General features: G+C 41.6%; 1 protein-coding gene across 1 annotated transcript in view; it reads right to left on the bottom strand.

The window, feature by feature from the left end:
• pde6c (phosphodiesterase 6C, cGMP-specific, cone, alpha prime) overlaps positions 1-23,541 on the bottom strand; it is a 45,464-nt gene that overhangs the window by 3,390 nt on the left and 18,533 nt on the right. Inside the window, exons 8-21 of the mRNA XM_048550731.2 lie at positions 23,254-23,301; positions 18,645-18,794; positions 15,556-15,699; positions 15,401-15,466; positions 15,162-15,308; positions 14,465-14,572; positions 14,236-14,345; positions 12,702-12,789; positions 12,470-12,570; positions 10,477-10,584; positions 10,316-10,379; positions 9,420-9,494; positions 6,587-6,670; positions 4,080-4,233 (exon numbers count right to left, since the gene is read on the bottom strand). Of these exons, the coding sequence (XP_048406688.1) occupies positions 4,080-4,233; positions 6,587-6,670; positions 9,420-9,494; positions 10,316-10,379; positions 10,477-10,584; positions 12,470-12,570; positions 12,702-12,789; positions 14,236-14,345; positions 14,465-14,572; positions 15,162-15,308; positions 15,401-15,466; positions 15,556-15,699; positions 18,645-18,794; positions 23,254-23,301 (1,447 nt within the window). The remainder of the gene's footprint in view (positions 1-4,079; positions 4,234-6,586; positions 6,671-9,419; positions 9,495-10,315; positions 10,380-10,476; positions 10,585-12,469; positions 12,571-12,701; positions 12,790-14,235; positions 14,346-14,464; positions 14,573-15,161; positions 15,309-15,400; positions 15,467-15,555; positions 15,700-18,644; positions 18,795-23,253; positions 23,302-23,541) is intronic.

Raw genomic sequence — 23,541 nt, 5'->3', positions numbered from 1 at the left:
CTTGCCCATTCCTGTTTACCCTCGAGAAGAAATGATGAGCTGTCTTCATGAACCTTTGCAGTTCAGGATTTTAAACATAATGACAGTGTGTAATGACAATATAAATATATGTCAGACTGGTGTGTGACTTTTGGAGAAACTTACATGTAGCAGTATCCCATACACCTGGGCAGGAGAGATCATGGATTAAGAATGTGCTGTCCAAGGAACCTTGGGAGATTTCTAAAATACAATGCACCAGTTGTAGGCAGGGTGAGTGTTTAAAATGGTGGATGAGATACCAATCAAACTGGCTGATTTGCCTTTGCTCGTACTGAGCTTCTTAAATGTTATTGGATCTGTATCAATGCAGATAATTTGAGACTTTTCCTTCACACTCCTGACTACTGCCTTTTGTATGGAAGACAAGCTTTGAAGAGTCAGGATGTAAGTAACTCATAATCAAAATCGCCATCTCCGGCCTATTTTTGTCATTGCAGTATTTATGTGGTTGCGTAAGTGAAATTTCAGGTTAGTGGTTGATGGTGATGGATTCATCAATGGTAATGCTATCAAAGGGAGATGTTTACGTTGTCCCTTGTTACCTGATACTTGTGTAGCGATAAATTTTATTACCCTTTATCAGCCCAAGCATGAAGCTTGTTCAGTCTTGCTGCACATGGGCACAGACACTTCAATATCTGAGAATTGCAGTGGCACTGAACACTCTGCAATCATCAAACACCCCACTTCTGTCTGACTTTGGAGGCAAGACCATTGGTTAGTAAAATGAAGATAGTTGGGCCCAGCACATTCCCTGAGGACTTCGTGTAGCAATGTCCTGGGACTAAGATTCTTGGCCTGTAACAACTACAGTAAGCATCAGGGATGATGTCAACAAGCAAACAATTCCCACCCATCGCCTGTCCACTCCCCAATTGCTATTGACTTCAATTTTACTATTTTCCTTGATGCAACAGGCAGTTAAATGCTGCCGTGATATCAAGAGCAGAGACTCTTAATCACTCATTGACAGTCAGTTTGGATTTTGCCAGGACCTGACTTCAGGCGTGGACAGGAGTTTGAACTCCAGAAGCATGCTGAAAGTCACTACCCCTAACATCAAGGCAGCTTTCAACCTTTGATGATATCAAGAAACTGGACTCAATGTGAATGGGGATGGGACTGCACACTTCACTGACTGGAATCAAGGTAATAATGTGGGCAAAGTAGCCCTGCTAGAAGATAAATGCAGTAGTATTAGACAGCATACAGTCAATGACATTTTCATCACTTTGTTGATGATTGACTATAGACTGATGGGACAGATTGGATTTGATTTGATCCGCTTGTAGTTGACTAGATAGTGGATGTATCTGGCAGTAATTGACATCCTGTGGTAGATTCCAGTCTTACAGATGCACTGAGGGAATGGCTTGTTCTGGAGCACAATACTAGTTGGGATGTTGTCTGGATCCAGTGCATTTAGCCATTTCTTGATACCATGTTGAGTGAATCAAATTAACACTGGTGAGACTGCAGAACGTCAAAATGGTTAACGCCTCAGCAGTTGAGGTTTAAAAAAGTAACAAACCCATCCACTTTGCCTGTTACACTGGCAAACCTTCATCAATGATGGAGAGATACTTCATGTAATTTCTGCTTAGTTACTTGTTTAATTAGTTAATTGTACACCACCCTTCACAATGGATGGGGCAGGACTTAATCTCATCTGTTCATCGTGGACTTCTTTAGCTCAGTTCAGATCATGCAAAGGAACAGTATGCAAGAGAGTTCATTGTTTTCCTAATCATAACAATAAGTTCCAAGAAATGCTCTGTGAAAAACTAAGAAGCAAAGTGGAAATAGAAAGCAGAGTTGTTTAGTTTCCACCTACATTTCAGCTCAGAAAACACAGAAAATTTGAACAAGAGAAAACAAGCAAGCTTCCTGCCGATGGACCAGTTTGTTGCTTGGCAGTTTTTTTTTGAACAAGTTCTTGTGTTTAAACAGGTCCCTGTGAATAGCACAGTGACAGTTGCTGAGTGTTGTACATTTTTAAGGCTCCAGAACTGAAGACCAGAAGAACATACTGTATTGGATTGAACAAAACCCATTGCTGGTGGTTCAGTGTGGCCACTTAAAAGGGATTGCAGAAAGGAATCTTTGGGAATCCTGTGCCATCAGAATGGATGTGACCAGCGTGAGGGATGGTCCACTGACGTGTGCATTGTTGGTGTCAGGGAATTTGGATGGAATATAGCTTTTAATGAATGCAGTTTAAGGGCCATAACTGTTGGGTTAGAAGTGAGAGATCCAACAAAATAGATACCAATTTGAAAGACTGTGAAGTTGTCTGGGTGACGCATTTGTGCAGGAAATATTGCAAGTGCTTGTAATGACAGTGGCATATTACTTTGTCGCATTGTAGTTCAAGTATAATTAACTTTATTTTAAATATGAATCACTTGTTAATGGATGTGTGAATCATGATGATTTTAGATAGGTTTGGTTGGACTATAACAAGTATTATAATGTTCTAAGCCATTAGTTAGGCCACAGATGGAATACTGTGTGCAGTTCTGGTTGCCACACTATCGGAAGGATGCGATTGCACTGGAGACGGTGTAGAGGAGATTCACCAGGATGTTGCCTGGAATGGCAAATCTCAGTTACAAGAAGAGGCTGGATAGACTGGGTTTGTTTCTCCTGGAGCAGAGGAAGCTGAGGAGTGGGGGTGGGATCTGATTGAGTTCTACAAAATTATGAGAGGCATAGACAGAGTAAATGGTGAGAATCTTTTCTCCATTGCAGATGTGTCTAAGACCAGAGCGTACAGGCTTTAGGTGAGAAGCAAGTAGTTTGGAGGAGATCGGAGAAAAAACATTTTTCATCCACAGCATGGTGGAAATATGGAACGTGCTTCCTGCGTGGGTGATGGAGGCCCATACTCTTGCAACATTTAAGCAACATCTGAATGAGTATCAAAATACTAGGGCATAGCAGGCTACGGGCCAAGTGCAGGTAAATGGGATTAGTGTAGTTTGGGGTTCAGAGTGGGCCTTGCTGCACATCTCTATGACTTTTAAGTCTTAGAATGTGAAATTGACCACTGGGTTTCTTTCCGTAGATATCAGGGAATTCAGTGTCTACAGACCTAATAAGACTTATCAAAACAATAATAATGTGCAGGATGAACACAGCAGGCCAAGCAGCATCTTAGGAGCAGGGAAGCTGATGTTTCAGGCCTAGACCCTTCAACATCAGCTTTTGTGGTCCTAAGATGCTGCTTGGCCTGCAGTGTTTATCCAGCTCCACTCCATGTTATCTCGGACCCAGCATCTGCAGTTCCTATTATCTCTCCAATAATAATGTGCATACAACTCTTCTGATTTATGGCCACATCGGCCAGTTACCCACCCCACCCCCAATCAATTCTAAGCACTCCATCACTTTCCTGGCACACTAACCAAGTGAGACCCTACTCACCTGTCAACCTACTTCTCTTTCATCCCCACTTAAGCTGCTGCCCTAACTCCACACTTAACCTCTCACATCCATTGTCAAAGTGTCTAGCTGTGCTGATGGACTTTTAAATATCAGAATGCAGCAGACTGACTGCTGTAAGGGAGGTGCAGTTAGACTTCCCCTGACAACCCCACACAGCAGGAGAACAGTTAACTTCAGGGACCCAGAGCAATTCTGAAGGTGCAAGGATTGGAATTCCTGGCAAGAAAGATGAAGCTGAGTACTAAAAAAAACTGAGTAGAGGTCCAGTCAACAGTGACTGCTACTCCACCGAATATCTGGGCCATTAGCTCAGTAACTTGACCTTCTTAGTTCATTTGCTGTTTGCATTTCCAGGTTACAACTTGATATCAGACTACAGTAAATTTAAAACGTGGCTACAAATCCCAAAGTACGTCCTCATTTTCATCATTGCTAGACTGATGGTTTCCTTTACACTTTTTGAACAAAACAGCAATATGCTAGTTCCGTAAAAATAATCATGAGTGCACTCATGAACACAAGTCTTATTGGGACTCAGTGGGCTTAAAAGAATGGTAAATTAAAGATTTACCTAAGATTTAAAGCCTAACCTTTCTTCACTGCCATTTCTTCTTCTTCCTTCCTTTGTTCTTCAATCAGCTTCATCTTTGCATCATATTCATCAGCTCGTAATTTCCACTCAACTCTATTGTTCTGGAGCCCCTCATACATCGGCATTATTTCTTTATGGAATCTTGAAAATTCCTGTTAAAGGCAATGAGCCACTAAATTATCAATTCAATGATCATGTAATGTATTAAAGTTTTAATTAAAAAATATTTTATAGTGGTAGGGCTCTTGTGGCACAATGGTAATGTCCCTACCCCTTAGTCAAGAGACTTAGTTGAAGTCCCAGCTGCTCCAGAGGTGTGTCAGAACATGCTTGATCAAACACGTTAATTCAAACAATTATGTTGTAATATAAATAAAATGTGGTGTAAACAAGACCTGGTACTAAATAGTCCAATATAAAAAGTAATAGGAATGAAAGGCAGGGCAAGAAAGAATGAAAGGTGACAGTTGTGATTAAGGAGAATATTTTAGTGCTGGAGGAAGTGGATGTCCTAGACCAATCAAAAATAGGATCCATTTGGGTGGTTTTATGCAGCAGAAGACGTAACGTTGCATATGATGTGCAGCCTATCATCACTTGGGGAAGCTGTTGAGCACATTTTTAGGGAAATTACAAAGACTGTGTGAAAATTACAAAGAGGTGATGATGTTAGATTTTAATTATCTTAATATGGACTGTAATAGTAATTGTATAAATGGAAGAATTTTTGAACTGTTCAGGATAATTTTCTTGATCAGTGCGATTCTAGTCCAGTGACAAAGAAGGCCCAGTTGGATCCAATTCTGAGGAATGGGTTGATTCAAATGGATCAAGTATCAGTGGAAGAATATTTAGGAGACAGTGAATATTTTATAATAAGGCTCTAGTTGGTTTTGGAAAAGGTCAAGGAGTAACCTAGAGTGAGAGAATTTATTTTGAGGAGGGTAATTTCAGTGAGGGGCAAATAAATCTAGCCCAGGCACACTGGAAAAAAGACTGACAGACAGAACTGCAAGGAAACAATGGGCTGCCTTTGGAGGGGTTGTGGTTTGGGTACTGTGGAAGCATATGCCCACAAGAGAGAATTTTCAGTGGACCATATAGGGTGGCACTAGGAACACTGTTTAGCTTGATATATTTTAATAACTTAGACATCAGTGAATAGGACATAATTTCAAACTTTACAGATGAGATAAAACTTGGAAATACTGTGAACTATGAGGAGAATAGTGATACAATTCAAAAGTAAAGGTGAAATGGGTGGACATTTCTGATTAACTTGCACGCAGAGAAGTATGGAGTGGTACATTTTGAAAGGCAGAATAAAAGTGGGATAATAAAAAAAACTGTAAATATACAATTCTAAAGAGGGTGCATATGAGGTATTTTTGCTTTATAAGTAGAAGCAAAGAGTAGATTACATAATTATATTATGATGTATTTCTGAATGCTCTTATGTGTTTATTTCTAATGGACTCTTAACAGTTACATATTTGATTGTCTTCCTCCCCTTTTGAATAAGCATGTTAACATTGACAGTTCTCTAGTCCTCTGGGAATTTTCCAGAAACTAAGGATTCTGAGATGATTACTACCAGTGCATCTGCTATCTCTGCAGCTACTTCTTTCAATATCCTGAGATACAACCATCAGATCCAGGGCACCTACTTCCCTTTGACCTAATTTGCTGCGGTTTTGATGTTGTACACCCTGTCCCACTTTGGGTATCGTTACCTAAATACCTGCCCTGCCATGCTGCCTTATCATTTAGCTTTCCTTAGTAAGCCTGTTCAACCCTTCTCCAGAACCCTGCATATGGGCCAGATATCAAAGACTGTATCAAACAGCAGTTTGTCCCATTGTCCATTCACTGAAGGCATCATGTGTATCATACTCCATCAGCCCGTGTTTTCAAGCCCCAGAACTGTCCACTATTACTCTAATATTCTCCAATTGGAAGTCATAAAAAAATTGGCAGTGTGTCAAGAATAATACTGGAAATCAATTTACGATCATCAGTCAGACTCACTGTGTGATGCATTTGTGCATGCTAGAAGTTATGTATATTAACACTCAAGGCCCTATTTTCTACCAGCAAAAGAAATTGGTACATACATTGGACCTTTCTCATGGAAAAATAAAGAGATCATGGAGACTGCCAATGTCTGCTGCAATCCCACAGCTCAGAATAGGTGGTAAAAATGATTGGTCAGAGAATTAGGATTAACTGTTTTTGTTGCATTTCCATGTCAACCATTGCCCAACCACTCAGCACCCTGCTCCTATCCTGCACAAGTTGGTGTGCCTTTATTTAAGTCAGTTTCTAATGTCCTAGTTCTGATGAATGCAAGGTGAAATGCTTTGACTTTTCATCTCCTTTCAGCAATTTCTAGTTGGTCTCAAGAGCTGGCACAAGAACAATGGGTCAAGCTGCCTCTTTCTTTCTGTCACCATTTTATGATTCTAATTCAGACCTGACAGAGAATGAAGCAGCCTTTGTACTTACTTTGTACACAAAGGTACACACAAAGTCGATGAAACCAACTTGTAGCTTGGGGAGTTCATCTGCTTTATTTCTGTCCATCATTGGCTGTTTTTTAAAAAAAAAGCCAATTCTGTTAATAAGCATATTTCCTTAGATTAAGCTTTATTGATTGATACAACACACTTTACCAAATTTTGCACCCTCAAAATTGCTCAGCTATAGCAGTGAAGTTTTCTTCATATTGTGTTCTTTGCCCCAAGGCAGGTCCAACCCATTGTAACACATGACACAATTTTACTCACATTCCCCCTTACAGAAGGCAAGTCTGTGACCAGCTGGCAGGCACATAGGAAGGGTGTCCTGCAGGCATTACATCCACTGGATGTTGGGGAATGGGAATGGGAGTGGGAATGGGAAGAAGTCCCACTTCCTGCAGTTGCCAATCAGTGTGGGGATTTCCAGCAGTTCCTGTTGGCTGTGCCAGCAGCGTCAGAGCTTGGCAGTGGGCACTGCCAGTACTGCAACCAGCCCTGGGGGAAACTATCTTAGGAGTAGGGGTGAGAGTGTTTACCCTCTATGTACTAATGGCACTACCCAAAGATAGTTATAGAACATAGAACATAGAACAGTACAGCACAGCACAGGCCCTTCGTACCGCAATATTGTGCCGAACATTTACCCGAATCCTAAGGTCTATCTAACCTCCACCCCTACCTTACACTATCATCCATATGCTGATCTATTAGCAGCCTAAGTGCCCCTAATGAGGCCGAATCCACTACCCTGTCTGGCAGTGCATTCCATGCCCCTACCACTCTCTGAGTAAAGAACCTACCTCTGATGTCTCCCCTATATCTGCCTCCACTCACTTTAAAACTATGCCCCCTCATAATAGCTACCTCCACCCTAGGAAAAAGTCTCTGGCAGTCTACTCTATCTATACCTCTGATCATTTTGTACACTTCTATCAAATCACCTCTCATCCTACGTCGTTCAAAGGAGAACAGCCCTGGCTCTCTTAACCTTCCCTCCATTCCAGGCAAGAACCTGGTAAATCTCCTCTGCACCTTTTCCAACACTTCCACATCTTTCCTGTAATGAGGCGACCAGAACTGGACACAAAACTCCAGATGTGACCGAACCAGGCTTTTGTATAGCTGGAGCATAACTTCATGGCTCTTGAACTCAATCCCTCTATTAATGAGAGCTAACACACCATACGCCTTCTTAACAACTCTAACCACCTGGGTGGCACCTTTCAGGGAACTGTAGACATGAACCCCAAAGATCCCTCTGCTCTTCCTAACTGCCAAGAATCTTTCCGTTAACCCTGTATTCTCCTTTCAAGTTTGACCTTCCAAAATGAATCACCTCACACTTTTCAGGGTTAAACTCCACCTGCCACTTCTCCGCCCAGCTCTGCATCCTATCAATGTCCCTTTGTAACCTAGAACAGCCCTCCACACTGTCCACAATGCAACCCACCTATGTATTGTCCATGAACTTGCTAACCCACCCTTCCACTTCTTCATCCAAATCATTTACAAAGTCACAAATAGGAGAGGACCCAGGACAAATCCTTGTGGTACACCACTCGTAACTGAGCACCATGTTGAATATTTTCCATCCACTACCACCCTTTGTCTTCTTAGGGTCAGCCAATTCTGAATACAATCTTCCACATTTCCCCCTATCCCGTTGCTCCTTACTTTCTGCATGAGCCTACCATGGGGAACCTTATCAAACATCTTACTTAAATCTATGTACACCACATCCACTGCTGTACCTTCATCCACGTGCTTGGTCGCCTCGTCAAAGAATTCAATAAGGTTTGTGAGACATGATCTACCCCTCAAATCAATGCTGACTATCACAAATCAAACTGTGCCTTTCCAAGTGATCATAAATCCTATCTCTCAGAGCCCTTTCCAATAATTTGCCCAGCACTGAAGTAAGACTGTAATTTCCAGGATTATCCCTATTCCATTTTTTGATCAAGAGAATGATGTTTGCCTCTCTCCAATCTTCCGGCACTATACCTGTGAACAGTGAGGATGAAAAGATCATCGCCAAAGGCCGTATGATCTCTTCCCTTGTTTCCCACAGAATCCTTATTCCCTTTTCATTCTATCCTTCTGGTAGACACCCACTACCATGCCAACTTTAACAAGGCATCTAATACATCTTTTATAAAACTCAATTGTCCGTTAATTATTTCGATACATTGGGTGAATTGTATTATGGGGGTCAGTACAGGGTGAATAGGAAGGCAATGAACAGGGCATCCATCGTACTTAATGTGTTTCCACCACCTGAAAACACACCAAGCTTGTAAAATTCAAGCTTACAGTAGCCCCTCATGTAGGCACAGGGAACCCATCCTAAATCCAGCCCATCCAGATCAACCCTCATGCTGCTGGTACCAATCTGATCCACAGACCATCCAGCCAAATGAGCCAACCACTCCCCCAACCAAGGAGGTACTTTTGCCATGGCAACATAAAGCAAGTTGTAGCCTGGAGCTATGGATAGTGACGGTAGTGGCCCCACTTTCTTTCCATTATATGCTGATCCTCCTACACTTACCAGTGGTCTATCTTGGCAGGATTTACAAGCTGATATTCAACCTGTTTGACGGCACCTATGAACGCACCTTTAATGACCATCAGGTCCTGGAGTGGGACGTGAGTCCAGGGCCTCTGGTGCTATGTCAGTGATGCTATCTACTGCTCCACCAAGACATCTTTCAGTATAGAGTTTTAAAAGTTTAAATATCCCCACTCAATTCATTCTGTATAATTTCAGACGAATTATCAAAATATTAGTTGACTTAATTTAGACACTCAAATCTTACTATAGGTTGTTGCTGTAAAACTGTTCGTTCCAGATCACCCTGCTCCCAGAATTCATTAGCAACCATAAGTGCAACCTGAAATGAAAACATTTTATAAAAGATAAGTGGAGAAAAATATTGAATTGCTAACTTGAAGATATAGTACATGGAGTAAACTTACCTGGCATTAATAGAGTATCACATAGCAAGCAAAGGGCAGGTTGTGTCAAAATACTGTACAGACGTGCCGAATATGCAAATTCAAGACCTTTGAAAATTTACATTGAAGTATATGACTACTTTTCTAAGAAGAACTGCAAGCATGTTATTTTTTATAAACCTAAAGATGCTCAATTTCAGTAAAAGTAGACTTTGACAAAACATGGGTTCATTTCTTTCTAAACATTTAGAACTAACGAAACACATCATCTCAGTACTTGTAAACCATGCCACAATAAAATTAGACAGCTCTTCATACACATAACTTTGTCTAAATTATAAACACATTTGTGAAATCTCTAACATTCTATGAAATTCTGGTTTATGAAGATTAAGTTTTCATTGAATAAGTTCAAGATAATTATTGTTTTGACTTTTGGTCTATCATGTATTTCCCCTAAAGGCACTGACATCCATCTAATCAAAGACAGACACTGAACCCTGTTAAAATACTTGAGAGACGAGTAAATCTTTACAATAACTGGGAAACCTCAAAACAAAATAAATGTAAATACCTTTCCAAAAACTTTTCTTAAATGCTGAAATTCCCAATGCAAATCATTTGATCATTTAAGCAACTTTAGTAATAGATTAAAATGTAATACTTTGTTTCCATTGTCTTTTCAAACTTATGCAATTGTTTTGGAGAAATGTGTAATGTCACCTGAATAGAAGTTAAAATCGGCATTTTTGCTTACCTTGCTTTGTACTTCCCATGGCTTAGTAATGGCTGACAAGTCACATCCTGTCATCATCATTGCCCTGCAACAGTTTGAAAAGGTATTAGAATGATAAAAAAAATTATATTTTTAAAATATTCTGAACAATAATAAAAATATATTAAGAGCAAAATACATACATAACAATTTCTTTCTTAGTTGGGTCAGAAGAAATATACTTTATGGCTTCTTCTTCACTCTCTGCTTTTTCAACATGGTCTACAATTTTTTGAAACATTGTCCTTTTCCTATAAATATTTCGAAAAGTATGTTGTTAAAGTAATCTGTTTTCAATTCAACTCCATTTAACGTGTCTTTGCTGAGGGTGACATTGTGTGCAGTATAGACATCTTTAAATCATAGAGTCATTAGGTTAGAGAAGAAAACCATAGTTCCCACCAGGTACCAGCCAGCTCTCTGTACAGCAATCTATTCAATCCCACTCGCCTACTCGATTATTTTAGTTCTGCAAACTTGCTTCCCTCAAATGCCCCATTCAGTTCTCTCTTGAAATCAGTGATCATTTCCGATTTCACCACACTCATTGCCAGTGAGTTGCAGGTCATTGCCATTTGCTCAATAAAAAAGTCCATCTGCAAAACTTTCCCTCTGTCCCCACCTTATCCTCCTTTGACAAAACTTGAAATCTGTATCTGTTGTTTCTTGTACCATCAACTAAAAGGAACAGCTTCCCTTTGTCTGCCTTATCTAAATCTGTCATAAGCTTGTACATTCTACCAAATCTCCCCTCAACATCCTGTGCTGTGTACTACACAATAGCTAATGATTGTGTTAAATTACTGTCACTCCTGTTATTGAGCAGAGCTGCTGGCCACTGACTGTGGTGTAAGATGAACTTCATCCCCTGTACTATCTGGCTTTCTGCTTTTTTCAATGACACAGTAGCCCAGCATTCCTATGAGCTGTAGGGACAGGAGTATGCCATTTAGTGCATTAAGCTTGTCCTGGGATTCAGTGAAATCATTGGTAAGTGATAATGGGAACTGCAGATGCTGGAGAATCCAAGATATACAAAGTGTGAAGCTGGATGAACACAGCAGGCCAAGCAGCATCTCAGGAGCACAAAATCATGGCTGGTCTACAATCTAATGACATACACCAACCTTTCTCCCTTATTCCTTAATACCTTTGTTTAACAAAAATCTACCAATTTCACATTTGAATTCCACAACTGATATAATGTGAACGGCTGTTTGAGGACGACTTCTAACATCCTTTGTATGTTTAAGTGTTTCCTAATTTCACTTTGGAACAGACTAGCTCTAAATGTTTTCAAAGAGTTTGTGCCACCCCAACCCCCCTCATTCGTTCTAGTCCAAGTTTTCCCAACCAAAGGAAATAGTTTCTCTCTGTACATCCTATTTGTTCCCCTTAATAGCTCAAACATTGATGAACACCTTTATATTCCAAATTATAAACTCTAGGTTGTGAAATCTTTTATAATTATTCAGTCTTTAGAATGCAGGTATTATTCCAGTAGCCCCGCTGTCCACTCCATCCAAGGCTAATCCATCCCTCCCAAGGCGTAGTGCAGAACTGCTTACAATACTTAAAATGTGGTCCAAATCACGTTTTATAATCTTGTCTTCAACCTGCTTCTGTTCTAGTCCCCTAAACCTAAGAGTCAGTATTCAATATTGTTTATACTTCTGTGAAATCCATCTCCATAAAACTTTCTAAATTTGTGCTTCTCATAGTTCATCTGTTGTACACAGCTCCGTCTTGTTCCTCCTTTGTGACTCCATTCTCATGTTGCACCAGAGTTTGTGGACTATGCTTTAAATTCATTATCTTATCAATCCTGAAAAAGACTCAGTTCGACTTCAATTAATTTGCCCACTTTTGTGCTACCTCAGCCTCTCCATTACTAACCTGAGTATAGACCATAAGCATTTCCAAACTGTTCCAGATCTTGGGAAGGGTTCGTTATTTAGCTGTCAAGCCGATGCTCAGAATGTTTTCTTGTCCTCAGGATCATTCATGAGAATTTTTTAAAAATGTTGTAAAAATGCAATATTCTACAATGTCCCATCACCTGAAAATGTAGCATTTGCACCACCTAATCAAATTATTAGTGTATAGCAAGAAAAGGTAGCAGAAATGAACACTTACTTGAAATACAAGGCCAAGTCAGTTGCAATAATTGCAACTTCCATTAAATGGATGACTGTTTCATATTGACGTTGATTCAAGTTCTGAAAAATGTTTATGCTCTTCCATTGTAAATAGAATGGGAAACAGCAATATTCAGATGTGAATTCACTAAATATTTAATATATATATACAAAACTGCACTTGTCTTAAAATGTCTTCTAAATTATTCAGTAATGTTTGGCATACTGACCTCATCCTGAAGTAACGTTTTACTGTATTCAAGGTGATGTCTTTCCAAAATAGAAGACCCATGTAATCTTGCTAGAGGTGCTTGTGATCTGTGGAGGAGCTTTATTTTAATGTGTGGTTTGGAATTTAAAATATGCTTTCCAGCTGTTAAACTTGTTCATCAGTAAGTGAATAGAGTATCCATGGCAAATATCACAATCAAGTGTTTTGGGGTGTAGACTTGGAAGCTTTGATCTGGAATTTGTGCTTAGAATAAAAGTGAGGGTGTCACCACTCACTGTTACAAAGGAATAAATCGGAAAAAAATCTCTAGCATCCACATGCAGTGAATTAAACACAAATCTGGAGGTTGTCCTGATTCTTCAGGCTTTGCTACATGGATACCTCACCCATAAACTTGTAGGGTTCAGTTCCATTTGCAACTCTCCAGACAATGAGGCAGTCCACACTTGTATGCAGCATGATCTGCACAACGTCAGAGAGGTACACATAAATCCTTGTGCCACGCAATTGTCAGGTAATGGCTAATTATAACAATACAGTGTGTAACTATATTCCATTACAATATTGGAAAATCACCCACCATCAACACCCTGGAGATTATTATTAAACAAAAATTGAACTGCACCAGTCACAAGCAGTGGCAACTCCAGCAGGTCAGAGGCTATGGTTTGGTAGTTCATCTCCTGACCTCCTCACACTCTGAGCTTCTCTGGTAGGTGGTTAAGCACTCTCTAATGCCAAGATGGGTTCAATACCAAGAACACTCAAGAAGCCAATCAAGTTGGCAATGCTATCCTCTTACTTAAACATCAACTCCCTCCACTATTTGTGCAATGCGGACTCAGGTATAATACCTCTGTCATACACAGTATCAGGTTTATTTCAGTTTCTGTTGCCACAGACTTATTCTGCCAACCTTTTTTTATACGTGATAATGGCTAGAGACTAGATTTCTGTTGTGTCATTTGAGAGAGAGGTATTGGTCAGGAAACGAGGAATAACTTCCCTGCTCCTCTTCAAATGGGATTGTGTGATTTTTTACATCCACCTGAATAGTCTAACATCCTTTCTGAAAGACAGTACTTTTGCCAATGCAGCATTTCCTCGCTACCCCACTGGAGTGTCAGTCTTAGTTTTTATGTGTTCAAGCACTGGAAGTGGGCATTGAACCCAGGATCAAGTAGTTCAGAGGCAACGGTGCTCCTAACAAAGACAGACACTCCAGTGGCATTTTGCAAACCTGTAAAAGTTCCACCATCACAAGGAGCAAAGGCTGCAGCTGCATGGTAACACCAGAAATGTCAAGATTACCTCCAAGTCACATACTGTGCTGGCATGGAAATACATCGCTGTTCCTTCACTGTTGTTGGCTTATGTTTCAGGAACTGCTCACCTAATAGCACGCTGCAACTGCAGCTGTTCAAGGAATACACCCACCATCACATTTATAAGGGAAAATAGAATTTATCCAATAAATAGTTTTCCCAAGAATGAGTTCTTAAAATCCATGAGAAATGATCAGTTCTACTCACTTTAACTGGTATAAATTATTGGTGCCTCGGTGGTCAATGTCATGACAAAATGCTGCCGTAATCATGGCGAAAGCTTCGAGATCTGTGTAGTACTTCTTTATTTTACCTGTCTGCAGAATGGATTGAAAAGTTTAAAAAAATACAATGAACTCGAAAGAAAACTGATATCATTTTTAATAGTCGTTTGGTGAAATGACCACCCTGATCCATTTGAACCACTGTATCATACCATGAGAAGTGTAAACATAGTTTGCCCCACATTGAATCCATGGCGCCAATTATGGTAGGTAATATCACGGTAACCTTTTCTGACAGTGTACATCCATCGGGTCAATGCCTGTTGCAAAACATAGAGCATTTCTAATTAAGATGTTCAGTGATATAAAAAGGCAAGTGGTCTAGAATTTCAGGCACGCCATTTCTGACTGCGCAGTGAGGGAATCTGAATTGTGAGGTTCAAAGCACCTCCAGTACTAGTCTTTGTTCCCCTTGCCATTGAGCTGGTGAGCTGCAGTGAGGAACAGGCTGTAGTTATTGTCCTTTAGCTTCCATTAAGAGATCTGCAGAAACAAACACAGAAGCAAAGTGCCAGTGGCAGCCTAGTCATCCCTTTGTCAATAACATCTAAAATGTGCAAGTGAGAAAACCACAATCATGATGGACATTTAATTCAGGATCTTGGCATCTATTGTATTTGAACAAACCTCTGATTTTGAGCCAGTATCTTGTAACAAACTCAAAACCCAGTTTTATCTGCATCTTAGAGTCCGCCAGTGGACTGCAGACAACCTAAAATATGATGATTCCAGACACTGGGGCCTCAAAATCCAAATTAAGAGGCAAAAGTAAAAAGCAAATTTGCACTTGTCTTCCAAGTAATGAGTCACATGGACAGATACAACAAAAACTGGATCATGAAGACTCACATCTGCTGGTATCTTGAACTTTACGACTGCATTTATTTCGAAGAAGCACCGAATTCCGCACTTGATTAGGTCAAATTCTGAAACATCCAAGTCACTGAAGTGGAATTCATAGAGCTCAACATCACTTGGCTCAGGTAGTTCTTCTTTCTGTCAGTAAAATTCAAGCTCTGATGAGATATTCAAGATGGTTAGCAATCTGGCAGCTAGGTTTTATACACGTAATTACAAATGCAACTTACCAAGATCTTTAACATATCTTTTTGTTCACAATCTGAAACATCTTTGTCCAACTTCTCCTTTGTTTTCTGTTGAAAGACACAATATTGTTGCAAAGATTTCCATTTGTATTGTTGCTTTGTATTAATTCATACAAATATTCCATTGATGATCTCACCAAAATGGTCTGAAGTTCTTTGTCGGTGCACTTAGAATGATACATTAGCATCTCTGCCGCAATATCTTTCCTGCTTTCTAGTTTACTCATTTTGTCATAAGTGTCTGTGTTCAGGAGTGACCATCCCAGGAACTGTGTCAGGGTCTGAAGTAAACAAACAGCTACGTTTAGTCAAGCAGATTTAAAAATTTAAAACCGCATTCTCAACAGTTAATACCTTGGAATGTCCGATAGTGTGGCAAACAACAAGCTCTGTCAAAATTTTACATAGTTTTGCTGTCAGCAATCTCCAGCAGAATTTCCTTGCATTGTGTGTAGCTTATAGTGGGTCCCAAAGATCTGGCAGATGTCAGTGTTAACAATCAGGCAGGGTGCCCAACTCAGAGCGAACAAAGCTAAAAGGATCATTTTACTATTGTCAATTAATGACAAAAATTTGGGAGTGGGGGTGCTGGCAGAATGGTGGGAACTGAGGGAACAAAATAGAAAGAATTAGTCCTCAACACATGCAAAAGCCTAATGCCCAGCTATGTGACCCACATGAGTGTGGAAACATCAGCTCAGACCCCACATATGAGACATTCCCAAACGTAAACCACCAGCTTCCCGAGTGTGAGGCATGTATAAACACTCAACCACTAGTGAGAGAGGAAAGACATCACTGTGGCAGGGTCGATATCCGGGAACTCCCTAACAGTGCTGTGGATCAGCCTACGTCACACAGACTGCTCAGGTTCAAGAAAGCAGCTCATTTCCACCTTCTCAAGGGCAACTAGGGTTGGGCAATAAATGCTGGCCAGCTAGTGTTGCCCCAAGAGTGAACAGCAAAAGGTTTTTCGAAGGCAGTCCTTCTTATTCAACATCTGACAGTATTTGTTCAGCCAATTTGTTTTATTTTATACATACTACTCTAGTCATGAACCTGCATGGTAACTGTTAATCAGAGGCCAATGTTATAGCACATGACACGAAACATACCACCCCAACTATTCAGTGACCCTATCCTGAACAAGCAGCTTGAACTCTCCTTACCAAAGCTCAAAAACCTCCATATCTAACTGGCACCACCCCACCCCCAACACCTACCTAACAAACTTGCCCTCCCTTAGTGCTTCATCAAAGAGGCTTCAAACCTTTAAACTGTGTCTACTTATTGGAAATAGCAATTATCATCACGAACAAAAGATGTATTCTGCAAAAATTCCAGCATGTTTTGCTGGACCTTCTTTGGAGATGGATCTTACATCAGTAATTAGCCCCACAAGATCACAGAAAGACAAGAAGGTAACATTTTGTCTGATCTGAGTCAAAAATTGGGATTCCACTCTGGATCTGAAGACTTGAGACTGTTTTTGAAGTTTTTGGTTTTACACATCCTAATGTTACTAGCAGCCTCATTGCTTCCATGCAGTGTGCTATGGATGAATCGTCACACAAATGCCAAAGCCTGGGATTGAGAGGGGCAGGGGGATTAGCAGAAGCCATATCTTGATGTGTGGGTGTGGCATGAGGCCCTAAAGGAGGTCTTTTGGGACATGAGGTAGCACCGCTGCATGGAGGGTGAGACAGAGAAAATTCGAGGACCATTCTGTTTTTACTCCCTATAGGATGAAGCCAAGCCAAGCATTTCAAAATGCAGTCAACATTTACACACCAGAAGCTATTCCACTAACTCCACACTTTTTTTGGGTTGATGGACTTGATCTCTATTGTCACCCACACATGTATTTAAATGCACATGTGTGCGCATGTATGTCCTACCTCAACCACAAACAATTGAGATCTTCTGACTGCTAATTTCTAAAAGAAGGTCCCATTTTCAAAAAAACTGTCATGTTGCCGCAGGCTCATGTTTTGGCTGCTTTCCTCACCCACCAACATTTTATCAGGAGATTGGGATATGTGGAGTCTGGGCAAAATGTGGGTCAAACTCAGATGAGAAGTTCAACGAGACTGTCTCATCATCAAAAATATCACACTCCATCTTTTACACTTTCCACAGGCAGCACACTGCCAACTGACAGTGATTTATGACTTTACCAAACTCACTCGATAAATTAGCCATCAGGGGAACATGGCACAGAAATCAAAACACGAACACAGCAGATTCAGCTCGCCACTTGTTCTAAACAACACCATTCCACCATAACCAAACAGCAACCCAAGGCATAATGCACAGACACCAGCCAGACTTACTCTTCTTCTTAGGACATTGGCATCTCCTTTCTGGCACCTCTCTGGTGCACTAGCAGTGTACTCTGGAAACCCAGAACTGCTTAGCAGGGCTACCAGCAAAATCATTCGAGTATGGCTGCAATGGATATAGTTACCCAAAAGGGACAGACTCCCAGTCCAGCTTGGACCAGACTGCCTACCGGAGTTGCTCATTTGTTGTCTTAGAGTACATTCCCCTGGTGCCTACAAGCACATATGCCTCGCTTTGGCATGCCTTACAGTCTTCATTGGCACAGTTGCACAACTGGACAGATAGCTGGCCGTGCTGCTCAATAATCCTCAGTCCTCTGCACGCCCCCTTTCCATCAGGACCTCAAGGTCCCTGTCAGAGGAAACATAGTGTCAACTATCCCTTTCTCAGCCACCTCTCTTTTCAATCTTCAGAAGTGAGCAGTTTAGCTGCCAGTGCTCCTCCAGGTGCATAGTAGACTTTCACAGGTAGCATGGATGCAAAGGATGCTGGTCTTTGGGCAGAAAGTCACTGAGTGGCCAGTTGTTCTGTCAATGTGCATGGTAAGATGGGGTGGAATTTGGATATGATATACTTCATAGAGCAGAGATGGCAAATTTGGTAAGGTACGGCTAGAAAACATACTTAGGCTCATGGCAAGAACCCATTTACCAATTCAACGTAACTCACAATAAGTCAAAAGAATCCAAGATTCAGCCCTTAGGTTTGTCAATGGATGAGGTGCTCAATAATCCCCCTGGGCTATGTTACTAGATCAGGATTAACATCTGACTATTGCCAACTGGGACATGGGGTGAACGTGTTGTGATGAGAAACTATGCTCCTGGCTTCAACCAATAAAATGATCATCATGACATTTGGAACAAGCTCAAGTGTTACCTACTTCAGCGATCTGTTCATCATACTCATCAAATGGCTTCCCATCTTTCCTGTTGTAAAATGTAGCTATTCCCACTATCTCTTCTTTCTTATTCACAATCGGCAATGACAAAACATTTTTTATAGTCCAGCCAGTTTCATCCACAGGTTCTTTCTATCAAAGAAAACCAGGTGAGAATTAACAAATGGTTGTGAAGATAGGAGTCCAAAACATAAATATGGAGAAATAAGCATAGTGAAGATCTAATTAATAAACTCAATATGTACCATAAGTGTTTAAGGGATCTAGTGTAACAAACCATGAAAAAATAATCATGAGCACTAACATGCCAATCAGATATTGTGTGCTAACTGGTTGCCAGTGGAAGTTAGTTACTTGTGTGACAGAAATATTAGCTTAATTTATATTTATTTTAAAGTGAAAAAAATTCTGTAATAAAGAAAACAGTAAATGTTGAAACGTTTGCTACAATTTCAATTCCATTATTCCGATGAAGCTAATGATAAGTTCAGTACCAGCACAAAATCATAATATAGTATAAACTATATACCTGTTAATTGTTCGAAACCAAATATTACTTCAGAATTAGCATCTCAGGAGCACAAAAGTTGATGTTTCGGGCCTAGACCCTTCATCAGAGAGGGGGATGGGGAGACGGAACTGGAATAAATAGGGAGAGAGGGGGAGGCGAACCGAAGATGGAGAGAAAACAAGATAGGTAGAGAAGAGAGTATAGGTGAGGAGGTAGGGAGGGAATAGGTCAGTCCAGGGAAGACAGACAGGTCAAGGAGGCGGGATGAGGTGGCAGGTAGGAAATGGAGGTGCGGCTTGAGGTGGGAGGAAGGGATGGGTGAGAGGAAGAACAGATTAGGGAAGCAGAGACGGCTGGGCTGGTTTTGGGATGCAGTGGGGGGAGGGGAAGAACTGGGCTGGTTTTGGGATGCAGTGGGGGAAGGGGAGATTTTGAAGCTTGTGAAGTCCACATTGATACCATTGGGCTGCAGGGTTCCCAGGCGGAATATGAGTTGCTGTTCCTGCAACCTTCGGGTGGCATCATTGTGGCACTGCAGGAGGCCCATGATGGACATGTCGTCTGAGAAATGGGAGGGGGAGTTGAAATGGCGCACTGACCTTGACATCGCCGAGGCCAAACGCCAACTCTCCAACACCTCCTCCTACCGCTCCCTTGATCATGACCCCACCCCCGAGAACCAAACCATCATCTCCAACACCATCCATGACCTCATCATCTCAGGGGACCTCCCACCCACAGCATCCAACCTCATTATTCCCCAACTCCGCATGGCCCGTTTCTATCTTCTTCCCAAAATCCACTAACCTGCCTGCCCTGTCGATCCATTGTCTCAGCCTGTTCCTGCCCCACCGAACTCAACTCCACCTATCTGGACTCCATTTTCTCCCCTTTGGTCCAGGAACTCCCCACCTACATCCGTGACACCACCCACGCCCTCCATCTACTCCAGGACTTCCAATTCCCTGGCCCCCAACACCTCATTTTCACCATGGACATCCAGTCCCTCGACACCTATATTCCCCATGCAGTGGCCTCAAGGCCCTCCGCTTCTTCCTGTCCCGCAGGCCCGACCAATCCCTCTCCACCAACACCCTCATCCGCCTAGCCGAACTCGTCCTCACCCTCAACAACTTCTCTTTTGATTCCTCCCACTTCCTACAGACAAAGGGGGTGGCCATGGGTAACCGCATGGGCCCAAGCTATGCCTGCCTCTTTGTAGGTAACGTGGAACAGTCCCTCTTCCACACCTACTCAGGCCCCAAACCCCACATCTTCCTCCGTTACATTGATGAATGTATCGGCGCCGCCTCTTGTTCCCCAGAGGAGCTCGAACAGTTCATCCACTTTACCAACACCTTCCACCCCAACCTCCAGTTCACCTGGGCCATCTCCAACACATCCCTCACCTTCCTGGACCACTCAGTCTCCATCTCAGGTAACCAGTTAGAAACTGATGTCCATTTCAAGCCCACTGACTCCCACAGCTACCTAGAATACACCTCCTCCCACCCACCCTCCTGCAAAAATTCCATCCCCTATTCCCAATTCCTTCGCCTCCGCCGCCTCTGCTCCCAGAATGAGGCATTCCACTCCCGCACATCCAAGATGTCCACGTTCTTCTAGGACCGCAACTTTCTCACCACAGTGGCCGAGAACGCCCTTGACCGCGTCTCCCGTATTTCCCGCAACACATCCCTCACACCCCGCCCCTGCCACAACCACCCTAAGAGGATCCCCCTCGTTCTCACACACCACCCCACCAACCTCCAGATGCAACACATCATCCTCCAACATTCCGCCATCTACAATCCGACCCCACCACCCAAGACATTTTTCCATCCCCACCCCTGTCTGCTTTTCAGAGAGACCACTCTCTCCGTGACTCCCTTGTCCACTCCACACTCCCCTCCAACCCCACCACACCCGGCACCTTCCCCTGCAACCACAGGAAGTGCTACACTCGCCCCCACACCTCTTCCCTCACCCCTATCCCAGGCCCCAAGATGACCTTCCATATCAAGCAGATGTTCACCTGCACATCTGCCAATGTGGTATATTGTATCCATTGTCCCCGGTGTGGCTTCCTCTACATTGGGGAAACCAAGCAGAGGCTTGGGGACCGCTTCGCAGAACACCTCCGCTAAGTTTGCGACAAACAACTGCACCTCCCAGTCGCGAACCATTTCAACTCCCCCTCCCATTCCTCAGACGACATGTCCATCATGGGCCTCCTGCAGTGCCACAATGATGCTACCTGAAGGTTGCAGGAACAGCAACTCATATTCCGCTTGGGAACCCTGCAGCAAATGGTATCAATGTGGACTTCACAAGCTTCAAAATCTCCCCTTCCCCCACTGCATCCCAAAACCCAGCTCAGTTTATCCCCTCCCCCCACTGTAACCCAAAACCAGCCCAGCCGTCTCTGCTTCCCTAACCTGTTCTTCCTCTCACCCATCCCTTCCTACTACCTCATCCCGCCTCCTTGACCTGTCAATCTTCCCTGGACCAACTTATCCCCTCCCTACCTCCTCACTTATACTCTCCTCTCTACCTACCTTGTTTTCTCTCCATCTTCGGTCCGCTTCCCCCCTCTCCCTTTTTATGCCAGTTCCCTCTCCCCATCTCCCTCTCTGATGAAGGGTCTAGGCCCGAAACGTCAACTTTTGTGCTCCTGAGATGCTGCTTGGCCTGCTGTGTTCAACCAGCTTCACACTTTGTTATCTTGGATTCTCAAGCATCTGCAGTTCCCATTATCACCATTACTTCAGAATAAGAATGTTTTACATTCAAACATGACACAGCAAAAATAATTAGAACACTAAATATGGGAGGCACAGTTTTATTGTGTCCATTTCTTCCAATATCTCATGATTGAGTCTGCACAAAATAGAACATGATCTCCTCAGGAATTAAGACCCAGAGAAAGTTTCTTCTTGATTCCCAAAAATACACCCAGTTGCTACACACAACCATGTGCAATCGTATTGAAAATATGATATTCCCATTAGGATTACATTCAAAATCTATCACATCATAAATCAACCATGCATTCAAATCCAATGTTTAGTGAGTAATTGACAGCACTAAATATTAATGATAGAAAATTAAAGGGCATTGAAAGGCGTATTCAATGTTTCTAATCAAAATGGGATTGCTTAATTTTGCACTCAGGACATTGATTTAACTTAGGCTTTGTAAAACTAATTTATCTGTGTCCATGTTATCCATTACTCTCATCAATTTGAAGATTTATACCACCTTTCCTCTCAATGTACTTCTTCCTTTAATTAAATAAATTCAGTACCTCCACAGAATTTGATTTGTGTAATGCATGAAAGGAATTGTATTTCAATAGTCTATGCTTTCCTGCTAAGAGCCTGAAACATGTCTGTGAGCTGAAAATAATTTGGTAAGCAAAAGAATGTAAATTCTGAATTGAATTCAAGCATTCACTTATTTGTGTGAAAATTGTAAACTATTTTTGTGGGCTTTGCTGAATTGATAACACACTTTTCTCTGTGTTCAAAGATTATGAGTTGAAGCTCCACTTCCAGCTTGAACATATAACCTAAACTAGCATACCAATGATGAACTACTACACTGTCAAAGTGCCATCCTTCCATGAGCAGTTAAAATTTAGGTCTGCCTGACAATTAGAATAAATGTAAAAAATTCCAAGGCATTATAAATTCAACATCAGGGAATTATCCCACTATTCTGGCTGATACACCTATTTCAACCTACATCAGAACATTACTACTCAAACACCGACCTCCTGATTGATTGTTTGTGTGTTTCCCAGGATTTGATGTTTTAAATATCAGATAGAGCATGTACTGTAGTGTTCCTTTGTTTTGGTTAGTCTGGCACAATGCCTATTTGCATGAGTATACATAAATTCCATTACAGCTCAAAGTAATTCACTGTATGTGGAACTCTTGGATCCATTACTGTGAGACAAACAAGTTCTCAAAATGAGATCTTTTTGATCATTTGATTCGATTTCTTTAAACAATTGACATTGCTTTTAATAACATCTGTGTAAAACACATCGAACAAATATATTCCTGCACTTGCCTGAAAAGTGAAGTATTCATCAGCTGGTGCATTCATCATGTTGCAGATCTGCCAAAATTCAGATTAATCACAATTAGACAATGGTTCATATGATACTGAATAAAAGATACCACATGCATTTTTGTTCCAAATTGATATCTTGAAGTCACATTTTCTATAGCCACAAACGTTTTGGATAAATTTACCAATCTCTTTCTGAACCTCTGTGGAAAATATAATTGTATCAAAAAGCAGAGAAATTGTGACAATTCTTCCCTCCTACCCTCAAACAAAAAAGGGGACAGGGAT

The sequence above is a fragment of the Stegostoma tigrinum genome, chromosome 20 (assembly GCF_030684315.1).
Source record: "Stegostoma tigrinum isolate sSteTig4 chromosome 20, sSteTig4.hap1, whole genome shotgun sequence".
Lineage (NCBI taxonomy): Eukaryota > Metazoa > Chordata > Chondrichthyes > Orectolobiformes > Stegostomatidae > Stegostoma > Stegostoma tigrinum.
This window is presented reverse-complemented; position numbering and strand designations above follow the sequence as displayed.